This window comes from Engystomops pustulosus, chromosome 1 (assembly GCF_040894005.1).
Source record: "Engystomops pustulosus chromosome 1, aEngPut4.maternal, whole genome shotgun sequence".
Classification (NCBI taxonomy): domain Eukaryota; kingdom Metazoa; phylum Chordata; class Amphibia; order Anura; family Leptodactylidae; genus Engystomops; species Engystomops pustulosus.
Window position 1 is genome coordinate 189340072 of NC_092411.1, and position 22368 is coordinate 189362439.

A 22368-nucleotide genomic window follows, 5' to 3' on the forward strand; every position below is an offset into this window, starting at 1 on the left:
AGCAGCCTGTTGGCAGTCTGCAAGATCTAACAGTGCAGCTGTCAGCCTATGCAGAAAGCGTAGGCTGACTATGTAATATGCTCAATACATTAGTTTCGCAGTATATTACAATGAAAAAGTGATCAAATGTCCACACTGGGACAATATAAAACTGTGAAAAAAAAGTAAAAAAAAAAAAGTAATTAAAAAAAAAAAATGAACAAAAGTCCCCTGAAGTTCCATCCCATGTAATAATCACATAAAACATGAAAAAGTGAGAATCAACCAATAAAACCACAAGATATTGGGTATCACAACGTCCTTAACAACCCGTACAATCAAATAAAACTGTCACCGAAACTGTATGGTGAACGCTGTAAACAAAAATGCCAAAAAACTTCACAAATTACTACATTTTCACATCGGACCTCATAAAAAGTGATCAAAAAGTAAAATTTACCCCGGCAAGATACCAAGAAAAAGTACAGCTAGTTCCGCAAAATAATAAGCTCCATAAACAAAGAAATATAAAATGTTCTTCCCGTTGGTGATGCAAAACCAAGCTAATTTCTCACTAAATGAGTTCTATATTCTGTAAGTTTACCATAAAAAAAAGCTATATAAATGGGGTATCGCCGTAATAGTGATGACCTATAGAATAAAGAAAATACATTATTTTTATAGTACAGTGAACGTCCTGAAAAAAAATGCTAAAAACCATAAACAAGAATTAAAGATTTTATTAACTCTTTCTTGGTGGTAGTTAAAAAAATCAAATTATTAGCTATTGAACCCCCTGGAAATGATGTACCTGAAAAGTGGATCTCATCCACAAATAATCCCCCATATGTCCAAATTACAAAATAAACATTTTATAGCCTGTAAAATGTGACAATGCAGATCTGCCCTGAATGGCTCCTCCTTTCCTTCTATGCCCGGCCAAGTCCCCATACAACAGTTTACCACCACACATGGGGCATCCTCATATTTGGGAAAAATTGGGGATCAAACTTTGTGGAGTTTTTTCGTCATTTAGTACTTTGTGGCGGTTTAATTTTTGCCCAAAATTAATATATTGTCTACAAAAAAATGCGGGTTGTAAATTACAACAAGTAATCTCCTATAGTTCTGTTATTACAATGGCTGGGGCAAAAAAAAAGTTATTTCAGACTAGTGAGTTTAACTTAACGGAAACTTAGGAGATGAAAGGTGGAAATGTACTGTAAGAGCTGATAATGTTGTTATACAATAACCAGAATAGTTAAATTAACAATAGAAGTTTTCATCTTTACCCAAGGCCATCATATTCCGTAATGTAATTCAAATTGTACACAGCAAATGTGGTTTAAAATGATGTTTTCACTTGGACTGAAAACATCCGAAAAGGTTGTATTCACAGTTGTGGTAATCAATTTCTTCCAATAGTCACTAGATAATTTATTTTTGGACTATAAGAAGCATAACCAAATTAACACTTTCCTGTTGGTCACACAGAAGCACAGAACACATTGCTTTTACACCCATTCACTAATGAACACTCAGTACTGCTCCATCCATTCATTCACACATATACCTCTTAATACCCAATCCCACACACAACTTGTTCTCTTGCCACATTACCTGGCAGGGTTTAAGGACCTTGCAGTGATCATGCTTCTGACATCACTCTAGGCCCTGCAATAATAATTTTGCTGGTACAGCCAGGAGTGGGAGAGACCAGTTCTGTTTTTTGCCACTGCTTTACCCGATCTTCAGGATAGTAACCTATCTTGATGATAGTGATCTGTCAGTCCTTGATCCTCCTGACCATCAAATGATAAGACACGGCCAGCCAAGATTCAGTGCTGGGGCCACTATCACTTAACTTGTTTATGATATTATGATAAAGATGATGACATTAGTAGTTACACATGTTAAAATAGAAAAAAATGATATCAATTACCTTATATACGCGAGTATAAGCAGAGCTTTTCAGTACAAAATTTGTGCTGAAAAACCCTAACTCGGCTTATACTGAAGTCTATAAAAATTAATTAACACTGTACGCGCCTTTCTGACGCCCCTCGTAGGTCATCTTCTTGCTTCCAATGCTCAGGTGCTTCTTCGGGTCCTTCCAATCCTTTTTGAGTACCCTCGCGATGCCGACAGCTCACAAACAATGACGTCGGCAAGTGGCTGATGTCATTCTGTGTGCCAGCAGACCACGAAGACCCAAAGAGGAGCAGAACGAACCAAAGGACCCAAAGAGGATCCAAAGAAAAAAAAGAGGACCTTTGGGGGGTGCCAGAAAGGTGAGTACAGTGTTATTTTTTTTTTTTTTACTACAGGGGGGCAGGCAGGCAGGCTACATATACGCTACAGGGGGCAAGCTATATACTGGGGGGAGGCTGTGACCAATGCATTTCCCACCCTCGGCTTATACTTGAGTCAATAGCATTTCCCAGTTTTTTGTGTTAAATTTAGGTACCTCTTCTTATACTTGAGTATATGGTACAACACTTTGGGAAGTCTCCGATAAAAAAAAAATGGGCTTTTGCTAAAGGAACCAGCAGCAAAGAACTGAATTAACTTAGCCTCATCTTCTCACTAAACCTCAAGGAAAATAATATGACACAAGGATGGTGCAGGTTGTTAAGAAATGTAACAAATTGTAAACTGTAATTGGCTCAGTGAATTTATTTACAGGAGAAGAGAAGTTTGGCAATGTGCCATAAGAGGCTATGCATACCACACATTTTCACCATTTCCAATATACATACAGATGTTTACAGGTAATTATAATATATAGTGAGCACTATACTGATTTCTTATGACTTAATAATACCACACAAAGTGCATGAAAAATAGAAATATACAGTATCAGTTGTTTAAAAAATAGTGTACATTATTTATATTTATTTTTGTTTACAGTTCATTTACATCCTAAAATTTGGATGATCTGCCAGGTCTCTGCTACCCTGTATTTGGGAAGAAAATAACTATTTGTCCCTGTGCTCAGCATTTCCCCATCTATTACCAGATTTTTTTTTTTCATATCCAACACTGTTAAAGTGCTGCCAAGTCCTACTCAATTTACCAGCACAGCACCAAGAGCACACGTTATAGACTCACAAGCAGGATACATCCATGTGGAAGAATTTCCATTAAACTATTGACTAATAAAAATCTATATCTTGAAGCTCAACATCTTCCCTCTACTCTATGCTGCATTCATAGAGGGCAGAGAAGACCTGGCAGATTTCATTAAGGGATAATCCAGTAAAAAAAAAAAAAAAATTTCTTCTAGAATCCCTGCCACATGAGTCCATGGGTTGTTTCCAAGGGTACTGGTGCATCTCAGTCCTATTCAGCTAAGCAACACTAGGCAAAGCCTGTGGAAAAGTGCAATGCTGCTTTTGGAAGAAGAAAAAAAAAGAAGAACCCTAGAAAAACCCTTTTAGGTTTTTAATCATTCATTTTAGAGTTTTCCGTTGTCATGATTACAGCTGGTATATCAGATGGAAGGCGAAGCAGTTCTTCCACCTCTTCTTGTAGAGCTTCAGCCTTTTCAGTTAATAACATCTAGAAAGGAAGAGCATAAAAGTTGATGTATTAAGGAAACTACTGCACTCAAGCTTGACAGATAACATTAGTTACAACTTAAATACCAGAAAAGTCACAGAGCGACAGTAAAAAGACTTCTAATTGTATATTCCTCACCTTCGCTGAGCAGATGATTTGGTTTGCCTGACGTTTAGACAAATGTTCTATAGTTTTCACCATCATTTGTGGGTCAGCATTAGCCAAATGAGCAAGAGTAGTGTAACCTGCATTATAAAGTTGTTTGGCTCGGGCCTATAGAGGAAAAAAAAAAATAACCCAGATATTAATTATCATCAAGATTTATTGCAAATGGTACTAAAATATATACACACACACACACATACATATTAGTCTATCATGGCAGAATAGACTAAGAAAGCAGAATTGTGAAAAAAAATTAAGAATAAATTTTAAAAAAACCTATCTGTAGAAAATGAAAAGAGGTTGATCCATGGACAGTTTGGACAATGTTTTAGCTTTCCTTTGGATCCAAGTGCTAAGTACGAATTACAACAGATTTCTAGTCATAATCTGCAGCTAACACACCTTGCACCTTGTGTATCAAGGGTTTTAGGCCTCATAGGGAGCTCAGTGGCCGCAAATCCAGACACAGCTCAAACACAGTGCGGTGAGACACAGTTCGCTCTCCTGCATTATGAACAGTAATTGTGCAATATATGGTGGTCCTGAGCAGTCTGCCATTTTTTCACAAGCTCACGGTCACCATCTACAGATGTGTGAATGGACGCATGTCAGATTTTAGACACTGTAGCTGGTATGACAAAAGGGGCACATCCTTAAAAGCATGTTGCATTAAAGGAAATCTTCCATCAAAATCAAGCATCATAAAGTAGGGACACTTACTCATAGATCCAGGCACAGTGACTGTGGTAATCTTCTTATATTTGCTATCCATGGCCACCACCTTTCTAAAATTATGCTGATGATGGAGCCCCTCTGTGCTGTAGCTTCACTGTTATAATGAGAAGAGTGTGAGAAATGTTCTTCTCATTGCAACAGCCTGTGAATCTACAGCATGAGTGGCTCTGGAAACACCTGCCAGAGCCTTCAAGTTCATTAGCATATCTTTAAAAAGTTGATTTTAGAAGGAAGCAAAGCCATAACAAATATGAGAAGATTACTACAGTCAAGGTTCCTCAATCTAGGAGTAAATTTCGCTGGTTTATCATGCTTTATTTTGTTGGTAAATTTAATTTAAGAGTGTCACAAACTAAGCCAACTAATAGAAGGTGTAAAGTACAACTAGACAGTGTCACACCAAGCCAGATTTATCATCCAGCATCAGACACTTTAATAAATCTGTCTGTTTAGCATTTCATAGGATACCTTTAAATGTCATTTATTACTTTTATCCCTTTAATAAATTAGAGTGGGGAGTCTTTGTTGGACCCCCCATAACAGGTAAAACAGTGCATAAACAAGGTTCCCCCCTAAATGCTTCACAGCATGGGGACCTCCAGGATATTGATCCTGATGTCCCATAGAAGTAAATGGAGGACAGAAAAGAGTTCTGTCCTGTGGTCCATTGACTTGTTTGGGACTCAATGGCGGTTAACAGGACGGACCAAGCCGAGAAATCCAGAACAGATATGGGGAACTTTCCAACAGCGATCATATCCTTCTCCGCAAAACCCCAAAATCACTTCTGATAAAACTGCCCCAATAGCTACAAGTCTGTTTATTAAATGTTTATTACAAATGGTGCAAGATGCTAAACAGATTCTCAAAGTTCAACCAAAAAAAAAAAAAACTTTTCTAACCTCCAAAACACCAGCCACTTCCATCAAGGGGATAAGCTCTGATTTCACACAATAACTAAGTTTCTTGGTGACATCCAGAAGAAGGGCTTTATAGGCCCAGAATTCATCCAGCTCCTGTAATAAAACACAAGAGTTTTTGTAAATTAAAATAAAAGGAGGAACATCCCTTTGGAAACCAACTTGACTTCTCCAAAAGTATATGGTAATTAACCCTTAGCAACCAGTCTGTTTCAGACCTAAATGTCCAAGTACGTTTTGCCATTTTATTTTTCCACTCTCAACAACCAGAAGCCATACATTTTAAACCTTTCCTGTACCATAGCTGCATGAGGGCTCACAGTTTAGAGATTAAAGGGAACCTGTCATCAACAAGTGGCCTAATAAACCACTACCAGTATACTATCAAACTGAGTTATACCTTCTAGTTTTTGAATCTTTCATTGTCCAGTGTGACAATCAGCTAGAAAATGAAGTGAGATGTAACTTGGTTGTATAAAGTAAAGGTGGGGGAGAGTTTAAGTTAAGTTAAGGAGCTCTGAATGCCTACTCCTCTGATTGACATCATGCATACGACTTCAGGAGATCTGGTTAGTGAGATCTCTGAATGCAGGACCATCAATTACAGTGAAGGGGGCATCCAGAGGAAGAGAGCACAGCTTTAGTGTTAGAATCTCCGCCTCCTTGACTTTATACAACCAATTTACATCTCACTTCAAAGTTGATTTTCTGGATGATGCCTCCACGCTAGGTCATGAAAGAAACATGATCTAGAAGGTGTTCTACTGCTTGACAAAATAATGGTAGTGGTTTATTAGGTCAATTTCTGCTGACAGTTTCCCTTTAAGTTCCTTACACCCCAAAATTGTGCCATTGAATAGATTTAACTCAATTGAACCAGTCACCAGAAATATAATTTTAGCTGGTGACAGGTTCCAATAACCTTTGCTATGCAGATTTTTAAAAATGGCTTTTTTGTGCGTTTTGAATTATTTCAGTAGTTTTTATAAGTTCAATGCCCATCACCTGGCTCCCTGTCAGCAGCAAGTGTGAGTCTGCGGAAAGAGGCAGCTTTAGCCTGTGTCTCCTCATGCATTCTTCCTCCCTCCCCGACTGCTCAAAGCACATGACAAGCAGTGAGGAGGGATGAGGGAGCTGCACAAGTGTGGAGGAGAAGAGGCCGACACAGGAATACACAGGGTGTGGACTCACTACATGTTGCTTGCAGGGAGCCAGGTAATGAGAATTAAACAAATATAAACCTACGGAAAGGATTCAGAATGCTGACAAAGGCATTTTTAATAATTGCCACAGCATAGGCTAATGGAACCTTTCCTTGGTTCACTTTAAAGAATAACCTTTTCATGTTTTTGAGGAGTAATTGGGAATTCTGATGCTATTTTTTTCCCTTTTTTTTAACCATTTCGAGACCAATGGTCATTGGTACTGGAATGTCCAGGACATATTTTGCAGTTCTGCTCTGCTCTTTAAAAAAAACATATACGGTATTTGGAAAAGCTTTACAATTCATACACATTTTACTTTAACTTTTTTTATGACATGTGAGACTTTAGATTCTTAAGATAGTTTTAATAATGTTTTTTGTTTATAGAAAAACTATAACAAAAACATGTACAGCATCAATCCGTCACCCTTTCCCAGTTTCAGCTATAGATGCAAAGTGTGCATGTATTTCTACAAACTCTGCCACCCTGCAGCTTTTTCTACATTCTGCTTTCAAGCTGTAGGATGGGACAACTTCAAGCAGCTATAACTTTTGTACCATGGCACCTAAAAACACAATGTTGTTAAAGGGGTATTCCCATGAACACAAGTTTTTTAACCCCTCAATAACCTGGCCCTTTTTTGTGTTTGCATTTTTCATTCTTTACCTTCAAAAATCTATAACTTTATTTTTCCATGTAGAGATCTGTGTGAGGGCTTGTTTTCTACGTAACAAATTGCACTTCATAGTGATGGTATGTAGTATTTCACGCCATGTACTGGGAAGCGAGAAAAAAAATTGCAAATGCAGCGAAATTGGTAAAAAAAAAAAAAAAAAAAAAAGAAGCTTTGCAACGTTTTGTGGGCTTGGATTTTACAGCTTTCATTGTGCACCCCCAATGACATGTCTACTTTATTCTTTGGGTCGGTACGATTACAGGGATACCAAATTTGCATAGGTTTTATAATGTTTTCATACTTTGGTGTACGGAGGTGTGGGTGGTGTAATTCTTTGGTTTTTGATGGCGTTTTCATTGCTTCTATGTTTAGGCCTGTGCGACCTTTTGATCACTTTTTACAGAATTTTTTATATTTTTAAAAATAGCAACAAAAAAAAAGTGTCCTTTTCGACTTTGGCCACCATTTTCCATTTTGGGGTTAAACTCAGTCAAAAACAGTTATTATATTTTAATAGAGCAGGCATTTTACATGACTTCTAGGGAAAGGGTATGATTTGAATTTTTAATATATATTTTTTTATTTACCATTTTTCAACCCCCCCCTACCCGGGGTACTTTAAGCCTAGGTTGTCTGATTGATCCTACCATATGCTGCCATACTACAGTATGGCAGTATATGGGGAATTTCCTCATTCATGACAAAGTGTGAATCACACATGGTAATGAATATGTTAAAACCAGGAAGCCTTGGGTCTTCAAAAGACCCGACGCCGTCATAGCAACCGATATTTTATATACTGTATATTTTATAATTGTAGTTCCAGACAATTTTTATTTTGCCCCAATGAAAATTGGAGTTCAAAAAATTGTTTGCTGTAATGGGACCTAGGATTATCAATAAAGCTTTACCAAAGGTCACAGTAGGCAGAGCGGTCCGTCTTTAACTAGGGGTCATCTGTAAGTCGGGTGTCCTTAAGTAGGGGACTGCCTGTGTATAAGTAACACATTTATAAAGCCACACGTGTCAGAGCTGGGTGGTGGTAGCCATGTTTCGCTTTCTGGGGCTCTGCAGCAACACTGCAGGAAGGGCATATGAACACATGTCATCATTGCTAAACTAACAATCTAATGGCTGTGTCCTTTGGACTACTTGGAAACTTTTATTAATTACCGTATATAAGTATAAGTGGAGTTTTTCATCACAAAAAATTATTTGAAAAACTCGAATTATACTCAAGTCTATGGGGGAAAAAAAAACCCCACACACTATGTACTCACCTTTCCGACGCTCCCTCTTCTGTCTTCAGCTCCGGCTTTGTGCGCGTTTCCGTCACAAAAACCATGAATCAGCCGCATGCTAATATCATAGTGTGTGCACCCCCATCGGCACACATGGTTGTCAGCAAGCTGCTGACGCATGGTGTGTGTAATAATAGGACGAATGACAGAAGAGGAACCTTGGGGGGTTGGGGGGCTGCAGAGTCGGAAAGATGAGTACAGGCAGTCCCCGGGTTACATACAAGATAGGGTCTGTAGGTTTGTTCTTAAGCTGAGTTTGTATGTAAGTCGGAACTGCATATTTTATCATTGTAATCCCAGCCAGAACCTTTTTGGTCTCTGTGACAACCCAACATTTTTAAAATCCAATTGTCATAAGAATCAATATTAACACTAAAGCTTCATTACAGACACATTTGATAACTGTTATAGCTGTTTATTGTAGCCTAGGACTAAAGTACAATAAATTACTAATATCCAGAGGTCCGTTTGTAGCTATGGGTCGTATGCAAGTCGAGTGTTCTTAAGTAGGGGACCGCCTGTACAGAGTTTTTGTTTTTTTTAGGCTGGGCAAGGGGTTGTGGCTATATACTCAGGGGCATGTGCTTGCTGGCTGTATACTGGGGATGCTGTAACCAATGCATTCCCCAGCCTAGGCTTATACTCGAGTGAATAGGTTGGTGGTAAAATTAGGTGCCTCTGCTAATAATTGGATCAGCTGTTACTCGATTATACATGATAGATTAGGAAACTGTTCTGTTGCAATATTATACAGCCATTCTTTATTTTTATTCAGCTGATTAAACTTCAGAACAGGTCACCAAATTTAAAATGTATTTATTATGCATAAAAAAAAAAAAAAAAAAGTTTCCTCTTTTTCTGGATTCACACATACTTCATTAGATCGTCCTCTACAAGCTACTTTTCATTATATCAAGCAACTAAAATATAGAAAAAATAAAATAAAAAAATAGACGGTCCCCTACTTAAGGACACCCAACTTACAGACGACTCCTAGTTAAAGAGGGACGCCTCTGCCCACTGTGGTGAAGCTCTCTGGAAGCCTATCTTTAACCCCTTAACGACTTGGCCTTTTTTAGTTTTTTCACTTCCATTTTTCACTCACCAACTTCAAAAATCTATAACTTTTTTATTTTTCCACATAAAGAGCTGTGTTATGGCTTATTTTCTGCGTAACAAATTGCACTTCATAGTGACGGTATCTAATATTCTATGGAGTGTACTGGGAAGCGGGAAAAAAATTCCAAATGCAGTGAAAAAGGTGAAAAACCACATTTGTGACGTTTTCTTGTGGGCTTGGATTTACAGCTTTCACTCTGCGTCCCAAATGACATGTCTACTTTATTCTTTGGGTTTGTACGATCACGTGGATACCAAATTTGTATAGGTTTTATAATGTTTTCATACATTTAAAGAAATTAAAACCTCCTGTACAAAATATTTTTTTTTTATTTTGCCATCTTCTGGGGCCAATAACTTTTTCATACTTTGGTGTACGGAGCTGTGGATGGTGTCATTTTTTGCGAATTTTGATGGCGTTTTCATTACTATAATTTTTGGGACTGTGCGACCTTTTGATCACTTTTTATTAATTTTTGTATATTTTTCAAAATGGCAAAAAAATGCCATTTTCGACTTGACGCTATTTTCCGTTACGGGGTTAAACGTAGTGAAAAAACAATATCATATTTTGATAGATCGGGCATTTCGGACGCGGCAATACCTAATGTGTTTATGATTTTTACTGTTTATTTATTTTTATATCAGTTCTAGGGAAAGGGGGGTGATTTGAATTTTTAGGTTTTATTATAATTTTTTTTTTTTTAACTTTTTTTTATTTTTACTTTTACTATTTTTCAGACTCCCTAGGGTACTCTAACCCTAGGTAGTCTGATCGATCCTATCATATACTGCCATACTTCAGTATGGCAGTATATGTGGATTTTACTCCCCATGCATTACAATGTGCAATTAGCACATTGTAATGCATGGGTTAAAACAAAGTAGCCTCGGGTATTCGGAACACCCGAGGTTACCATGGCGACGGATTGCCGCTCCCCGTGATGTCATCGGGGAGCAGCGATCCACGACAAGATGGCGGCGCCATCTCTTTGAAGCCGCCGGCAGCAATGCCGGCGGCGATCGAGGTGAAAACACCGGATCGCGGGTGTTACCGGTAAGCCTTTGCTGCAATATGCAGCAAAGACTTACCGGCTATGGAGAGGGCTCGGCCCGCGAGCCCTCTCCATACACCGGGACCCGGCGCGCGCCGTACTAGTACTAGTCGGGAAGGGGTTAATCCCAGGCTGCAAAGATCAGCTCCAATTGTCACTGGGGCAAAAACCAATTTTTTTGTCTAGATCTACAATTAGAAAGTACAGTTTCGACTTGCATACAAATTCAACTTAAGAACAAACCGCCCGTTTGAGGAATTAGGATACTTTATCACCTATAAGACTTCTTACCATAGCGAATGGTCTCGCCTCATTATTGCAACTCAGCCTTCATTCAAGTGAAGGGGTCATCAATAAAAGCTAGAAAACTCCTGTAATGTACACGTTAAATTATTTCCACCTCATTTGGAAGCATTTAGAAGTGGTTATCTTGTGAAGTTACCTCACAGAAATGCAATACACACGAACAGAACGATGCAGAAGAGCCAAGAAGATTCTGAATAAACCCTCTTGGCATGTTGAATTTTGAAGACACAGTCCATATATCAAGCTCCTTCACGAGGGCATGTAGAATGAAGGATAAATAGAGGCGGTTCACCACTCTTTCTTCTGCACTCTAAAATAGATTTTTTATGAGAAAATGTCCAGATGATAATAGAAAATTCTACAATTTCAATACTCATTCCTGGAAAAAACATTTACGGTAACTTCTACTTAAAAGGCATATACACACACACACACACACACACACACACACACAAATACACTTAAATAAAGACATAAATAAAAATTAACTCCTAAAATGGTCTCTCTCTATTGACCTTGATTTGACAGAGCACTGGGCATTGTCAAAACTATCTCTCCCTTCCTGCCCGGGTGAACCTGATTAAAATGATTGCTACGCAAAATTCTCTATCCTGCGGCAGGCCCTGGTTTATATAACATGCCATTTCTTTCAGAAACTGTACAGCAATGTGGGAGGCAAGAGAGTTAGGGTGGCCACTCATCTCCTATTAACACCCTGTGTATTAGAGAAGATTAGCATAACACACGCCTCCAGCCCCTCCTCTGACCAAACACAAAGGTTGCTCCAGAATCTGTGTAGCTGTCCCTACTGCTCATCTCCATACAAGTGAGGTGGTGAAATGCCCTCTTTATTTATTAAATAACTATAGTTTTAAAACTTTTATTTTTTTTCCCCCCAAAGGCTGGCTGGAACAAGCGATTCCAGAACATCATAGTACTGCATGGGTGAGGAACTTACCTTGGTCCGTGCTGTACTATTACGTCCTGCATCGCAAAAGATTTAAAGGGAACATGTCAGCAGAAAATGACCAAATAAACTACTAACAATATGTTGTCCAGCATCTAAACACCTTTTAGATCATGCGTCTTTCATGACCTGACAGTGGCATCTTCCAGAAAATCTACTTTGAATGGAGATATAAACTAGTTGGATAAAGTCATGTAGGTGGAGAGTCCACTGACGTCAAACTTTCCTTCCTTTAGCGTGCCCCCCCCCCCCTAAGCCGTGATTAACTTTTTCATTGAGGTATGCAAAACTCTCCACCTCATTGTTCACCTCCAATTTACATATAACTACAACACTGATTTTTTGGATGACAACACTGGGCCATGATAGAAACGTGATCTGGAAGAGATTAAAAAGCTTGACAACATAGTGGTAGTGATTTATTAAGTCAATTACTGCTGACAGATTCTCATTAATAATTAACCACCACCAGATTTTTGGTTTAAGGGGTTGTCCGGGAGTTATTAAAAAACAAAAAGGTGGCCGGGAGGGGGCCGCTTAAAAAATAAAAAAAATAATATGTACTTACCTTCCGACGCCCTCCTCATGTCCAGTTCTGCGGTCGCTCTGGTCCGCGCACCATGTAAACAAACATGGCCGCCGAAGCAGTGCTGGATTCAGCTTCTGGCTGGACCCGACAACCATCCGACCCGCGTACACAGTGCTGTGAATAGGGATGGGTGGGCGTGGCCAGCCGGAAGCTAAATCCAGCACTGCTCTGGTGGCCATGTTTGTTTGCATGGCACGTGGACCAGAGCGACAGCAGCATGGGACACCCGGAGGGCAAGCACATCTTTTTTTTTTTTAGGCAGCCCCTCCCGGCCACCTTTTGTTTTTTCATAACTCTCGGACACCCCCTTTAAGGGTCCCAAAGTCACACAACAACTTTGCTTTACTCTTTATCCTTCTCAGTTTCCTTCTCTGTACATTACCTTCTTCACACTTTGACCAGATACTTTTCTTGCAAGAAAACTTTCTGGCACTCCAACATTTCCAGCCACTTTCTGATCAACTGGGTCAAGTAGATTGAACTAAAAAATATATTTTGAAAGTACAGTAGTAAGTCATTTTTATAAGGAATATATACATTTCTGTAGTGATTCATTTAAACCAAATTATATCACTTTTTTTTCTCAAGCATTTATATCTTTCAGATTTCCATGATTATAGGGTCAAAATCAGGCCATTTTCAATTTTTTTATATCCTGCTTTCCAAAGCCAACTTTTTTTTGTCCCCCCCCCCATGATTGAAGGGCGGAGGGCTGAAACATACATTTGGGGTGACACGCTGCCTACTGGTCTCTGGGTATGGGTTTTGTATATCAATATAATTAAATTTGTGCTTGATCAAAGGAGATTGTGATATTTGTGTTCACTCTAGCATATTGGATACACCTTTTTGGTATTAGCCTTTTACCCAGACTACTGGGTTACCTGTTAAATTTTAGTAAATTGCAAGCCAGTTTAGTGTGGGCATTATGCCATAACCTTTCCTTGCTCATGGAAGTGAAAAATAAAGCCAAAAGTAATTATGCAAATGAGCCTGAGGGGTCCTAGGCTCCATATATGTTAATGGAGCCTAGAAGCCCCTCAGGCTCATTTGCATATTGTTTAAAGCCTTTTTTTCTTTAAAACAAGGGGATAGAAAGCTTAAAGGAGAGTGGCAAGAGGGGGCACACACCAGTATCTCAGTGTTCTTGGGTGACAATCTATGACCCTGGTGGTAGATGTCCTTGGTTTACAGGCGGTTGTGTAATTGGTACCCAACTTTTTCTGCTTACAGACTGTAGTAGATTATCTGCCATACAAATAGTACTTCTTAGTGATACATTGCACAGAAAATTAAATGGTATTTGTAAGCTGGAAAAAAGTGGAGGACAAGACAATAAAACGCACTTGCGTCATTTTTTTTACCTGCCTGAAGTAAATCATCCAGTCTGGGCTGCACTGAGTCACCATATCATAGGGAGTCACATGGTAAAGAAGATGAAGATAGCTCTGTAGTACTAGTCCCTCAAGCCCCTTTCTTAGATCATTATATAGCATGTCACAGTAGGATAAATCAATTGACCCTATAGAATAAGATACACATGAGTATAATATGATAAATAAGCCATGTATACTGTTGTAATGTTTATGCTTTAGCCACAACTCACCTTTGTAAGTTGCCTGCCCCAGCCGTGACACCTCAAATATCAGCTGCTGAGTTTCAGGGCAATGCTTGGTGTATACGAGACCTTTGCTTGTGAGATACTCCATAGATTCTTTTGTTATATCCCATAAGGATTTTTCTTTACTCAGATGTTTTTGTTGGACGCTGAATAATGTATAACATGCAAATTGATAGATCTCTTCTGCTGTTTTTGCAATCTTTAAAAATAAAAATGAATTACAGTACAGTCATTGTAGAGTAACACACTTCTTGTAGCTTGGTCTGCCATTTTCCCAAACAGGAAACCTGTCTCTACTTATGGAGGAGGCTCCATTCTATGTTCTGAATGTAATCGTATGCAATGCTGCATGGATCTATTATAAGGCATTGGGGTACATGTATCAAATTTTTGGCTTGCCTTTTTCTTTAATTTTTGAGACTTTTCATGGTTCTTGTGCTCATTTGCAACTTTCTTTGCGCCTAAAACTTTCTCCTTTCAAAGTTCACCATTGTCTAGTTTCCTGTGAAAGTTGCGACTTTTTTGGGCAAATCTATGGCTGCCCCTGACTAGGCGTAGAAATTAGCTGGGGAACGGTTTGCATCTTTTGGAGACTTTTCGTAAAAAGTCGCAAATACACAATATGTCAATAAAGAAAAAAAACGTTAAGATACATTTGACTAGAAGGAAAGCCAAGAAAAGTCTCAAAGCCAGACTTATAATGCATGTGCCCATTGAGGTTTATTTGGCCTTAACAGTTTTAATCATATGATGGATCTAGAGCAGCATTGTGGAAAACTAAAACTAATTAATAGGTAAAACCAACCCAGGATACTTTTCTTTGGCAGAATTAAAAGGGGCGACATTGGACATTGAAAGATGACCAATTGCAATTTTGGGCACTGACCCATGTATTGTCCGCTAATAAACCTTCAGAATATCTCCCAACGTACACACACAATCAATCTAAAGTCAAACCAATATGAGCAACTAGAAAGAAAAAAAAAAAAAAAAAAAATATAGGGGGAACTAAATACACCATTTGGGTTACATAAGAATTATTCAGCAAAGAAAATATTTAACTGAATTCTATGAAGGTCAATTATATGTAGACCTGTCATAGACATACATATAACCACAAAAAAAAAAAAAAAAAAAAAAAAAAAAAAAAAAGACTGCCACTACAAAAATTATGTATATTAAAATTAAATATTTGTTTCATATTCCTAAAAATATATGCAAATCCATTAGTGATGCATTTTTATGATAAATTTTGATGTACATTTTTGTAGGTGATACACACAATCTAGAAGTTAGGAACATATCTTATTCACTTCTTATTCTGCCCAAATACAGGCGGTTCCCTACTTAAGGACACCAGACTTACAGACGACCCCTAGTTACATACAGACCTCTCTGCCAACTGTGACCTCTGGTGAAGCTCTCTGGATGCTTTACTATAGTCCCAGACTACAATGATCAGCTGTAAGATGTATGTAATAAAGCTTTATTAATAATCCTTGGTCCCATTACAGCAATAAATTTGGAACTCCAATTGTCACTGGGGCAAAAAATAATTTTTGTCTAGAACTACAATGATAAAATATACAGTTTCGACTTACATACAAATTCAACTTAAAGGGAACCTGTCACCAGGAGACCAATTTTTAGCACTCCCCCAGTCCCCACAGAGCATAGTACATACACTGCCAAAGTGTTTTTGTATTAAAAATATCTTTTTTTTCTGTAAAACCTATGTTATATTGTACCTTTCATTAGCATGTGCTGTGTGACTAGGCAGTTGCCAAATGGGAGGGTCTGGAAAGGAGCAGTTTCCCCCTCACCCTTGGGGAACAGCTACTCCATGTGACCTTTTCAAATATATGAAAACACCCATCACTTGGCTTAGCGACGCCCCCTGCTCCTCTACAGCCAATCCTGAGTGTGGGGAGTTATTCATATATTTGAAATGGTCACATGTTTCCCAAGGGTGGGGGGGGGGGACTGCTCCTTTCCAGTCCCTCCTTTTTGGCAACTGCCTAGTCACACAGCAGATGCTAATGAAAGGTACAATATAACATATCTTTTTTTCTGTAAAACCAATTTTTTATACAAAAACACTTTGGCAGTGTATGTACTATGCTCTGTGGTGACTGGGGGAGTGCTGAAAATGGGTCTCCTGGTGACAGGTTCCCTTTAAGAACAAACCTATGCAACCCATCTTTTACGTAACCAGGGGACTGCCTGTAATCAGAGAGTAAAAATAAAAGGAAATAACAGTTGATTTACCTGCATATATATTCTATGGCAGAGAATCTCATGGTGTAAAGGGACCATTACAGCCATTTTCCTGCAACACTACATATTCACTATCCACTAAAGAAGGAAGATGTTTTTTTTAATTCCGCAGTATTATTACTTGGATATTTGTACTAAAGGGATTTTAAGGCCTATTAGTAAGCATAAGATGACCATTTTTACAGAGCAATGGCATGGGAAGCAGCAATTCAAACATTTAGTAAACCATGGTAAAAATATAAGCAAACATTTTTAACTTGCTCAATAATATTGAAAGCTATGGTGGATACATACGGATATTTGTCTTTCCACAAGATTTAGCGGGCAGACTTGACTACTTAAGGGGACACTGATTGGGTATGTGTAGGAACTTTAAAGTTTTAAGTGTAATGGACAGGAAGCATATTTGTATCACTATTTGTGGCAAGGCCCAAGAGTTATGGCCTTTTGGGAACAGGTCAGGTAAGCTGTCTGCACGTATCTGGAGCCCCAGTTTCCCTTTGACACAAATGGGGAGATGTGATACCAAAGGTAATAGCTGGGCGGACACAAATCTCCAAAATGTAACAGCAAAAACAGTCAAGCATGCCATCCATTAGATGTGGTTCTGACCAATGGCTACTGCTCATCCTGGAAAAACTATACTACATAATGAGGATTTGGGTGAAGGCAGGCCAGCAAGGAAAGGGTTCCGGGATTCTTCCAATGCGATAAATTTATCTCTTGTTTTCCCACCCACTATCTAGTGTTATGAATAGATTCTCACTCAAGTCTCACCAATAATTGCTTAGATCTGGTTAATTATCTGTGCTCCTGCTCATCTGTGCAACCTATGCAGTAGATGCATGGGGCATATTACTGTATATACTCGGGTATAAGCCGACCCAAGTATAAGCCGAGACCCCTAATTATCCCACCAAAACTGGGAAAACCTATTGACTCGAGTATAAGCCGAGAGTGGGAAATGCATTGGTCACAGACCCCCCCCTTAGTATATAGCCAGCCCAGCCTGCCCCCAGTAGTATACAGCCAGCCCAGAGTTAAAAAAACAAAACAAAAAAAAAAAATTATATACTCACCCTCCGGTGGCTCCGATGCGCAGCACTGCTCCCCCTATGTCCGCGCGGGTCCTCTGTGTTCTGCAAGATCGTGCAGGGCGCCGCCATAGTCCTCTCCAAGGCGGCAGGCGCATAGTATGACGCTCCGCTGCTGTCGTCATGCTAGGCGCCGCCCGGCAGAAAAACATTGCGGCGCCCAGCACAATGTTACAGAAGATGGGCGTAGAATCCAGAAGAGGAGCCGCGATGACATCAGAGGAGCCTTGCGCATCGGGGCCATCGGCGGGTGAGTATATAAGTTTATTATTTTTTTAAAGTCCATTGACTCGTGTATAAGCCGAGGGGATGTTTTTCAGCACATTTTTCAGGAGTATATACGGTATTTGGTAAATAAAACAAAATTTGAAGAAATGTTTTATTTCAAGCATGAAAATGGCACCAAAGAGGAGCTTAAAGGACACCTGTCATCAGGTCTGTGTCACTTGTCCTGTCACCTCTACCTGTTGGAGCAGCTCACAAGGATCCCATCCCAGCCTTTATCTAGTTATTTCATACATTATTCATTGTAAAATCATCTATTCTTTATCATATAAATGAGGCTGGTCACATGGTCAGAGGCAGTGATGTCACCCCTGTTATCCCTCCCCTCTCCTCCCCCTGCTCATGTCTGTGTGTAATGTATAGTAAAGTATGGCTAGAGTGTGTGCTGCATCTGCTGACATGCTGCATCCTCCTAATATACAGGTGAGGGACACAGACATCAGCTACACATGAATCTGACATGTTCTGCTGTAACATGGCTGCTGCCTGGAGCTGCTGTATCTCCCCTGTACACACACACACATGCACACAAAGGCTGCAGGGGGCGTGGCCACCAGCAAGCACATCATTATACAGCCTCACATCATTATACAGGCTGTCAGTAAAGCACTGGGGGTGTGGCTGTGCCTCCCACTCATGAATAGAGTGGACAGCTTGAATATGCTAATGACTCATTGGACATTTCACAGGTCATTTGCATACAGCTTTAGGACCTCATTGCTTAGGTTTACAGGCATGTAGAGGGACAATGAAGGGATAGAGGCAATGCTCTCTAATGGCAGTTTATGAAAATATATTTAGTTTAGGGGGGTTATTTTGCATGACGGGTTCTCTTTAAACATCACTTGTATTTTTACCCTGGGTGAATAATAATAATAATTGGATTGATGCTTCCCGTACCACATCTCTGTAAGTGTGAAATTGAAGAAATAGGTCAACCTTGAAGTATGCACCCACAGATCCATTCTTTGGATCTGAAATGATCATATCAAATGATCACTATAGTACTATAGATTGCTTTTTGTGTATGATTATTTTACCTTTAGGCCAATTAATGAAAGTAGCAAACTTTGGAATCCCTTTCCACAGTCGTGCATTAGATTGCTGTAACAGTTCTCTGGTGGTTTACTGACCAGTTCACGGACCTAGAAATAAAGGAAAGAATAATATGACACACAAGCCAGTGATTTAAAAAAAAAAAAAAATGGACAGCTAGGGAGTCCTTTCAGGCTATAGCATCAGATCTTGTAGTGAGAGAACAGGAACTCCGGGCTCCTTCTCCAAATATTCTTGTGGCTCACAATTCATTTCATTTCAACATACAGAACACCATCATCCCAAAAAAAATTGTACTCTTGGACTGTCTACACTGTTGTGTTAACTGATAGGGTACTCAATATCCAAGTCTTGTGTAAAGTAAACTGAGAAGTTGACATTCAATTCCTTGCTGAGTATTAGTTCTCACTCTCAACTTAGTAGCTTAACGTTATAGGTATTTGTAGAACAATGAACGGAGTCAGCTCTACTTACTCCACCTGTTCATTGACCTCAGAGCTGCATCCCAGAACGCCCGAGGCTGGGGCAAAGCATAGGATAAATGTAGTAATTCCAGTGCAGGCTCCCACAAGGTCTAAAACGAAATCTTTATTTGTGCATCAGAAAAGGTACATCCCATAAAAGTACATGGATGGAAATTGATCATTGCATCCATGTACTTTTATGGGATGTACCTTTGCTGATGCACAAATAAAGATTTCCTGTTAGACCTTGTGGGAGCCTGTGCTGGAATTATTACATTTATCTTATAGGTATTTGTGGTAGTCTCATTTGCTTAGCTTAGTTACCACTTACCCAAGCCCGTACTAGTATAGTCATTGCACAGAAGGTTTTTTTTTATTATTATTACCTCTACAACCACCAGTTTATATGAAATAAAAATTGGGCTAAAAACAAAATAGGCTTGACATACACAGTAGTGAAATATATTTTACCATTTCTTTGTCCTTTTCTTGTATGATGAGAATACTTTCCCCAGCACTGTCAATGCCAGCTCGACCAGCCCTGCCAACCATCTGTTTATACTGGGCTCTCTTGAGAAAATCCTTAGCTACGTATGGTGCCCTCAAAATAACCCTGAAATGGACAATAGAAGATGGTACACACATGACAATGTTGAGCCAGGTGAATAGAAGGAAAAGAGTCTCTTCAGACAAGTCTACCTTGGGCTCTATATCAGCTAGAAGCATTGTAGTATTATAGTAAAAGATGAGAATCAGTGGTCCTGTGTACTACGCAACAGGAGATGCAGTCCATCTCCATCCAATAGGAGGATCTCATCTATAAAATGAAACCAGAACCATGGTTGTACCGGTTATCAAACTCAAGAAAGGGTTGTCTACAGTAACACTCCCCCTCCAACCTGAGTGACTTTTATTTAATTGAAAAAAACAGGACAGATTTAAAGGGGATGTACACCTATGAACTGGATAGGGGATAACAATGTGATCAGTAAGGGCAATGACTGCTGGGAACCCAACCAATAAAAAAAAATAGGACCCCTGACTGTTTCAGTAGATATTATATATAGATTTTAAAAGTTTTTATGGGATTGCAAAGTTTCGGGTTGGGGGGGGGTGGGCTTGGGGTCAGAACTATTCTTCCCTCTCTCAGTCCAAAACCAATAATTAAGAAGGAAAAGGTAATATGAAGGGTAATCAGCCACAGCCAGTGTAAGCGAACACTGACCTTCTGGCAGGTAAATTAACCCCTGCTGCCAAGGTAGAAGTGCAAGTAAGAAGACACAAGACTCCAGAAGAATAGGCCTCTTCCACCAATTTCCTCTCATCGCTGGTCAGTCCACTGTGGTGATAAGCAATCCCAAAAGGAACAGTTCGCTTCAAAACTGAACATATGGTTCCATTTCCAGTATTCCTCAAGTCTTCAATCAGCTGCTTCTTTTCTGCTTCTCTGTGACCCAAGTATGCCCTTCAATGCATAAGCAGAATTTGAAGAAATTATTCAAAAAAAGCAAAAAAACTAATGAATGAATTAGCTATAGCATTATAGTAAGTGTGCACCAAAATACAAAACAATAAAAACTATTGGTAATAGTAAACAACGCCATCAACAACCTACTTTATACAATAATAACAAGAAAAAAAAAATCTTACTTGTTGAGGTATTTGCAAATCATTTCTGCAACATTTTCACAATTCTTTTTGGTGGGGCAGAAGACTAAACAGGAGTGATTCGGAATCACCTCAGTCACCAAAGCAATGATGTGATCAGGATCCATTCTAAGCATGTTACTGGAATACTTCAATATAAACAAGATAGAAATGTATAGTAAAACATATGCCTACATATGCAAATTATAGATTGTACATGTTTAGAAATTATTCCAAATGTCCAAGTACAAATAATTAGTGTGCAGAGAAGGATTGACAGTGGGATTCTCAGAAAATCTTTGTGTGCAACCTAACAAAATAGCAAGTTAAACCGCCATACATTATGGAAAATGGTTAAAGGACATCCACCACCAAGATGATCCAAAGGGTGTATGTGGAGCAGCACTTTGATCGCTACCACCAAGATGAAGTATTGTAAACCAAGCACACTGACATACTGGTGTGTGCCCAGTCTGGCAGGATCTGCTCTTCTAAAAGGACACCTGTCATCAGGTCTCTGTCACTATTTCTCTCACCTCTACCTGTTGGAGAAGCTCACAGGTAGAGCCTGGTCCCAGCCTTTATCTAGTCAATTTATACGTTAATCATTGCAAAATCCTCTTTTTATTATGTAAATGAGGCTGTTCACATGGTCAGAGGCAGTGATGTCCCCCCTCCCCTCTCCTCATGTCTGTGTGTAATGTATAGAAAAGCATTGCTAGTGTCTGCTTTATCTGCTGACATGCTCTCCCTCCCATTCACATGTGTAAGACACAGACATCAGCTACACATGTACCAGACGTGTTCTGCTATAACATGGCTGCCTGGAACTGTTGTATACACACACAGGCTGCAGGGGGCGTGGCCGGCAGCACCAGGAAGCACATGGAGGAGCCATTACACCATTATACCTCACATTATTATACAGGCTGTCAGTCATGTGTATAGGGGTATCTCATACACACAGGCTGCAGGGGGCGTGTCCGCCAGCACCTGGAAACACATTGAGGAGCCTTTACACCATTATACAGGCCGTTTATGAAAATATATTTAGTTTAGGGGTTAATTTGCCTGACAGGTTCTCTTTAAGCATCTTATGCCATTGTTTTTAAGAAAAATGGCTATTAAATTATGCAAATGAGGGGTTTCAGGCTCCATTAACAGCTTTTTTTTCGTAAAAAGAGAGCAGATCCCGTCACAGGGGGCACACACACCAGTATGTCAGTGTGCTTGGTTTACAATACTTCATCCTGGTGGTAGATTTCCTTTAAATTGGAATGTATCTCCAGTTTTCTTTTTCATCCATGAAAACCACATTCTGAAACAGATTACTTTTTTTCTAATAT

General features: G+C 39.3%; 1 protein-coding gene across 4 annotated transcripts in view; it reads right to left on the reverse strand.

Annotated features, from left to right (window-relative positions):
- Positions 1-2635: 2635 nt before the first annotated feature.
- Positions 2636-22368, reverse strand: part of HELQ (helicase, POLQ like) — a 29301-nt gene continuing 9568 nt past the window's right edge. For all 4 annotated transcript variants that reach the window (XM_072115893.1, XM_072115911.1, XM_072115901.1 and 1 more), the window contains 11 exons: positions 21026-21171; positions 20601-20840; positions 19847-19988; positions 18896-19000; positions 14185-14398; positions 13943-14100; positions 12961-13059; positions 11159-11332; positions 5343-5456; positions 3679-3813; positions 2636-3540 (listed from right to left, as the gene is read on the reverse strand). In XM_072115893.1, the coding sequence (XP_071971994.1) occupies positions 3424-3540; positions 3679-3813; positions 5343-5456; positions 11159-11332; positions 12961-13059; positions 13943-14100; positions 14185-14398; positions 18896-19000; positions 19847-19988; positions 20601-20840; positions 21026-21171 (1644 nt within the window). In that variant the 3' untranslated portion in view covers positions 2636-3423. The remainder of the gene's footprint in view (positions 3541-3678; positions 3814-5342; positions 5457-11158; positions 11333-12960; positions 13060-13942; positions 14101-14184; positions 14399-18895; positions 19001-19846; positions 19989-20600; positions 20841-21025; positions 21172-22368) is intronic.